Here is a 5,909-nt window from a genome sequence, read left to right on the forward strand (position 1 = left end):
GTTACAACACAAAGGAGGCCATTTGGCCCATTTTGTCCATGCCAGCCCAAGGACACCCAGGTGCCCTTTCTAATACCATCTTCCTGCATCCAGCCCTGTAGCTTACAGCACTTAAGGTGCAGATCCAGCCCTGTAGCTTACAGCACTTAAGGTGCAGATCCAGGTACAAATCTACTCACAGAAACTTTTCAAATTATTCCAATAGCTTCTATCCTCAACAATTGAATTTTTAGATAGGACAAACTTCAAACAACTAGGAAATAAAATGCAGAGATAGAACATACCTACACTATTTTAAACTCTGATCTGGCCACCTCCCCAAGTCCTGCTGAAGTATTAACTTGGCCAGAACTTTGATTCTACATCCCTCCCAATTGGTTTTTTTGCTGCAACACAATGGAACATTTGACTTGGCGGCACTCAGAGCACCTCAGTATTTCTTCGAGCTATGAATACCTGCAAACTATTCAATTTCACAATAATGTCTATTAAAGAAATTGGGTGTGTGTAAATTAAAAGACAATTCCTGCAGTCAACCGCAGGATTCATCAATATCCATCAGGAATCTGTAGACTTTTGAGGTGGGAATGTACACATTCGTTTCCATGACTTATCAGTTCAAACTGCCTGGTCATTCTCTAGCTTACCTAAACTACTGGAAGTACTGCGGTGTAAGGATATCCATGATGTAATGGCTAATAAGACTTTAAGACAAGCAAGACTTTACAAATTTAATCCTGTTTTAATTACTTCAAAACACATTTTAGCATACTAAACATACAAAAAAGAAAATATACCTTAGTTACAAGATCATTTAAAGTACAGAATGCTCAGGGTTGTCACTAGGATTTCAGCAAAGTGCAAAATTGGGAGTCACCCCACAGCCTGTGAAGTTTCAGGCGGGGCCATGTAGTACTGCACAAAGTCAAATATCATTTTTATATAAAAAGGGGATGTCTTAAAGCATTTTGCTCAATTGTTCCCAAATTGCACCAATTGTGAAGTATGCAATCATTTTAAATCATGAATACATTACCTAGAACACCACACAGGTCTATTAATTTCAAAACAAAGCTTTTGTTTTAAAATAGTACAATTCCTTCTCATTTACGAGTGAGAACAGTTCATAGAAATGGCAAGAATAATTTGCCATTTCACAGCCCTTTGGATTTGGCTTCTGCTTACCAATATATCCTTGGAAGTGCAGTAGCGTGATGTATATAGGCACAGGAGGTCAGTGTTGAATGATGGTTACCTCCTTTTCAATGCAACAGGTCTAGATTTACTGATCACTACCCAAGGGTGGCTGCCATCTTGCTACTCTGCTTCCATAAACCATACCTTAACTCATTCCGAATGAAGTCAAAAGCATATTGCACGACCATTTTGGTACATGGGACACCGTGCGATGCTGCCTACAAGCGTGGCAGGCTTAAAATGCCTACTGACAACTCTGATTTTTTTTTTAAACTTTGATTGCTTCATTACCCCTCATACTTACAGCAATCTCAAAAATTTAAGAATTGGCTACAACGGCACTTTAAACTATACTGCACTTAAACACAACACCACATAAATACATTTTAATCCAGTTAAATCCCCCTTCTGTACAAGAGGCTGAGCCAGTTAACAGAAAGAAGAGTTAACAGTTGACTCAATGTCCACCGCTGTAGTGTGAATATTACAAAAAGGCCTGTACAGTTTAAAACTCAAGCTACTTTTTGCCTTAGACCATATACACACCAACTTACAAAATTAAAAGGTTGCAACACTTGTAACAGGGTTTAAATGCTTTCAGTTACATAGCAAGTAATTAAGCTGAGGCAAATGTACAATTTAATCATCATCTTCTTCATCCTCCTCCTCCTCTTCCTCCTCATCTTCTTCCTCATCATCATCGTCATCATCGCAATATGCCTCCTTCTTGGCAGGGGGTTTCTTTGCACTATCCACCTTGCCTTTGGCGCGATAATCAGCAACATCCTTAAAAAAAGGAAATTATTTCAACTCCTTGCCACTTGGAAGACTAGCAATTACCAGGAGATCAGCACCGTGCACAAGACTTAAACTAGCAAGTCTCCCAGGCAATGAATAGTCAATACCTTTTACTGTGGAAAGTTTCAGGTGGCATTACAAATGTTTCCAAATACAATGGGGGAATTTGATCAAATATATGATGGGCTTTCCTCATCCATATCCTGTGGCTTGTGCACGTTTTAGACGATTTAAACTGACTTAGCCTTGGGAGCAAGATGTGCAAGTACTTTATGTTGCAACTGGACTTACCTTATCATATTTCTCCTTCAGTTTGTAAGCTTTGCTAATGAACGGCTTCTTCTCCTCTTCACTACAAGCATTCCACAGCTCACCAAGCTTCTTTGCTACATCACCAATAGATAAGCCAGGACTTACAGCTTTGATTTTTGGTCGGTGTTCCGAGCAAAACAAGAAGAATCCAGAACTGCAAAGAAATAAGTGTTACAACAAATGCATTTGAAAGAACTGTTGTGGTTATTATTTTTAATGTATGTAACTGTCAGTTGGGCATAAAGCAATAAGGAAAAGAAACAAGCTGTCGTACAACTGAATTAGGTACTACCTTATGGCAGGTAAAGAATTTGTAGTATTTACAAATTAAGTTTTGAACAGAACACTGCTATTTCTGCAAAGCAGAAGTCAACACCACTCAAATGTTTTTTTTTAAAAATAGCATCAGATTGCCAACACAACTGACAGCATCTGAGATATACTTACGGAGGCCGTTTTGGTGCATTGGGGTCCTTCTTCTTCTTCTTGCTACCTTTAGCTGGCACGTAATTTTTCATTTCTCGGTCATAACGAGCCTTATCTACTTTAGCCAATTCTTCAAATTTGCCCTTCTCTTTGCTAGACATGGTCTGGTGGAGAATACATGTGTTACAACCAACATCTCAAGTCAAAAAATACATCTTTTATCCATCAATGTACAAGGAAAACAAAGTTACCTTCCATCTTTCAGAGCACCTTTTAGAGAATTCTGAGAAATTAACAGGAATATCAGGGCTTTTCTTCTTGTGTTCTTCACGGCAAGTCTGAACAAAGTAGGCATAAGAGGACATCTTGCCTCTTGGCTTCTTGGGGTCACGTTTTGCCATCTTGGTGTCTCTCTGTAAAGAGAAAATGTTTTTAAAATCTCATTTCTAACATTTACCTAAAGCAGCAAAAATCTGCATCTGGCACTGAAAAAAAAAATCAAAAATATACAATCTGTCTTCTAAATTCCTACATCACACTTAAATGGCAACTTTGGAAAAAAAATTAAAAATGAAATATAAAACATTTTAAATACTAATCTTGAGGGGAAAATAATCCAAATCGAGAAATTTGGCATTTTAATTATCTCCAATAAGAAATGTAAAAAAAGACAAAAGTAAAAAAAAAAGTCGCCTCATTTGAATTAAAAGCATCCTTAAAAAAAAGTACTGATGTTAAAATATTTTTTTTGCAAAAACCCTACGCGGCACAAATCCTTCTTTCCATTGTTGGTAAAAGATATTTCATTTCAGAGACGGGTTCAGATAAGCGCAAATTAAAAGGCTTTTTAAAAAATCCCGAAAGCACCGCTCCGAATACTGCCAGGAGGAGAATAGCATTGGGCTTAATACTACTATATCCTCCCAAAAAGAGAGAGCCTTTCCTCAGCTATTTATCTATTTCTTTCCCGCCATGTTCTTTCCATCTCCATTTTATGTTCAAGGACAACAAAAAAAAAATCCTCTTCTGAAACAAAGAACCTGCAAAAAAAAGGGCGAGAGAGAGAAAAAAAGAGGAGAGAAAAAAAATTGGTGTTTAAAACCATTTGCTTTCGGTATTTTCAACACAAGGGGAGGGCTCTGTAACATGGAGATAGAGGAGTAATGATGGCGAATTGCAATCGACAAGAGAGAAAGAAGGGGGAGAAAAAAAAACAGGTCAACATCCCAATAATTCTTCTTCCATTTTGTGAAATCCTTCCTCATGAAAGAAAGTCCCCTTGAAATGCCTCCCTCCTCAGGCTGGGGCTGCTTTGGGGCTAGAAAAGCGGTGGGTTGGGGGGGTTTGAAGGGGCTGTTTTATAAAGGGATAGAAAAGAAATTGTTCCCCCTCTTTGCTTAGGCAGTACAGTGCTTAGATATAGACAGAGAGCAGGGGCAATGTGTGTGTATAGTTGCTCTCTATAGCACACACACACACTAGGCTAAAATGGCTCCATCTTTTGCACTAGGAGTGAACGACAGCCAGAGAGCCCAACAATACCTCACAACAGCCTCGCACCAAATGCCTAACATTTCCCCTTCCCCGAGGAGAAAAATATTATCCATCGGCAGTTTGCTTTCTTAAATAGTAATGTTAAATGCCAGAGGGAAGTCTCTTCCCCCTCTCCCCAAGGCGGAAAAGTTTGGACACAGTTTTTTCCCCTCTCTCTCACACACACACACAGACACTTGACGCATAGCGGCTTGCATTGATAGAGACTGGAGTCCATGCGTGCGAGTTAGTTGTGGAAAACCACTTTCCGCCCCGCCAGCCGCCCCCAAAGCCGCCCGTTCCGACAGGGGAAGAGAATCCGAGCGCGAAACGCAAGCTCCGGAGGGTTTCCGACGCCAACCGGGGGGGCCGGCGGCGGGCAGATTGCCGCTCTCTGTCCGCCCCGCTTCGCCTTCGCCATTAACAAGGAGCTGCCATGTTAGAAAGACAAGCGCCTCCTCACACACAGACACACACGCGCGCGCGGTGGGGACAAGAGAAGAGAAAGAGTTGGGAAACGGTCTTCCCGTGGCCGGAGAGGGGTGGGGGAAAGTGGGGAGGATAGGGAGAGAGGAGGCGGAGGGGTAACGGAAGGTTGGGGGTGTTTGGGCGGGCTGCCCGGGATTCTTTCCCCCGGGAGCCTTCCCCGGCCCTGCGGTACCTACCGGCGGCAGCTGCCTCTGCTGATGGTCGGCGGACGCGCTCGAGCCTCCTTCTGCCCGCAGACCAGGCCCCGCCCCCGGACCCGCCCCCTCCGCCAGCCCGCTCCTCATTGGACAGGCGTCCCGCCGCTGCCAACAGTGGCCGCGCTTCCCCATTGGCCAGCGCCGCCGCCCTCCGCCCCGCCCAGCCGGCCCGCTCCCGCTCCTGATTGGTCAGCCGCCCCCTTCACTGCCACATTCAAAAAAGGCCCGCCTTTTTCAAAGCACCACCTGAGGAAGCGCTGAGACAGAGTGGCAGCATATACAGCAATATATACAGCACAGCGCTGAGACAGAGTGGCAGCATATACAGCAATATATACAGCACAGCGCTGAGACAGAGTGGCAGCATATACAGCAATATATACAGCACAGCGCTGAGACAGAGTGGCAGCATATACAGCACAATATACAGCACAGCGCTGAGACAGAGTGGCAGCATATACAGCAATATATACAGCACAGCGCTGAGACAGAGTGGCAGCATATACAGCAATATATACAGCACAGCGCTGAGACAGAGTGGCAGCATATACAGCAATATATACAGCACAGCGCTGAGACAGAGTGACAGCATATACAACACTATATACAGCACAGCGCTGAGACAGAGTGACAGCATATACAGCAATATATACAGCACAGCGCTGAGACAGAGTGGCAGCATATACAGCAATATATACAGCACAGCGCTGAGACAGAGTGACAGCATATACAACACTATATACAGCACAGCGCTGAGACAGAGTGACAGCATATACAACACTATATACAGCACAGCGCTGAGACAGAGTGGCAGCATATACAGCAATATATACAGCACAGCGCTGAGACAGTGACAGCATATACAGCAATATATACAGCACAGCGCTGAGACAGAGTGGCAGCATATACAGCAATGTATACAGCACAGCGCTGAGACAGAGTGACAGCATATACAAC

At 43.2% G+C, this 5,909-nt stretch overlaps 1 protein-coding gene across 1 annotated transcript; it reads right to left on the reverse strand.

Annotated features, from left to right (window-relative positions):
* Positions 1-717: 717 nt before the first annotated feature.
* LOC144493013 (high mobility group protein B3-like) lies at positions 718-5,031 on the reverse strand. The gene is made up of 5 exons (XM_078211804.1): positions 4,932-5,031; positions 2,985-3,146; positions 2,755-2,897; positions 2,287-2,461; positions 718-1,983 (listed from the first exon to the last, which is right to left on the reverse strand). Exons 2-5 carry the CDS (start codon positions 3,132-3,134, stop codon positions 1,837-1,839), a joined length of 615 nt encoding a protein of 204 aa, XP_078067930.1. The 5' UTR covers positions 3,135-3,146; positions 4,932-5,031; the 3' UTR covers positions 718-1,836.
* Between the last annotated feature and the right edge of the window lie 878 nt (positions 5,032-5,909).

This window comes from Mustelus asterias, chromosome 4 (assembly GCF_964213995.1).
Source record: "Mustelus asterias chromosome 4, sMusAst1.hap1.1, whole genome shotgun sequence".
NCBI lineage: Eukaryota > Metazoa > Chordata > Chondrichthyes > Carcharhiniformes > Triakidae > Mustelus > Mustelus asterias.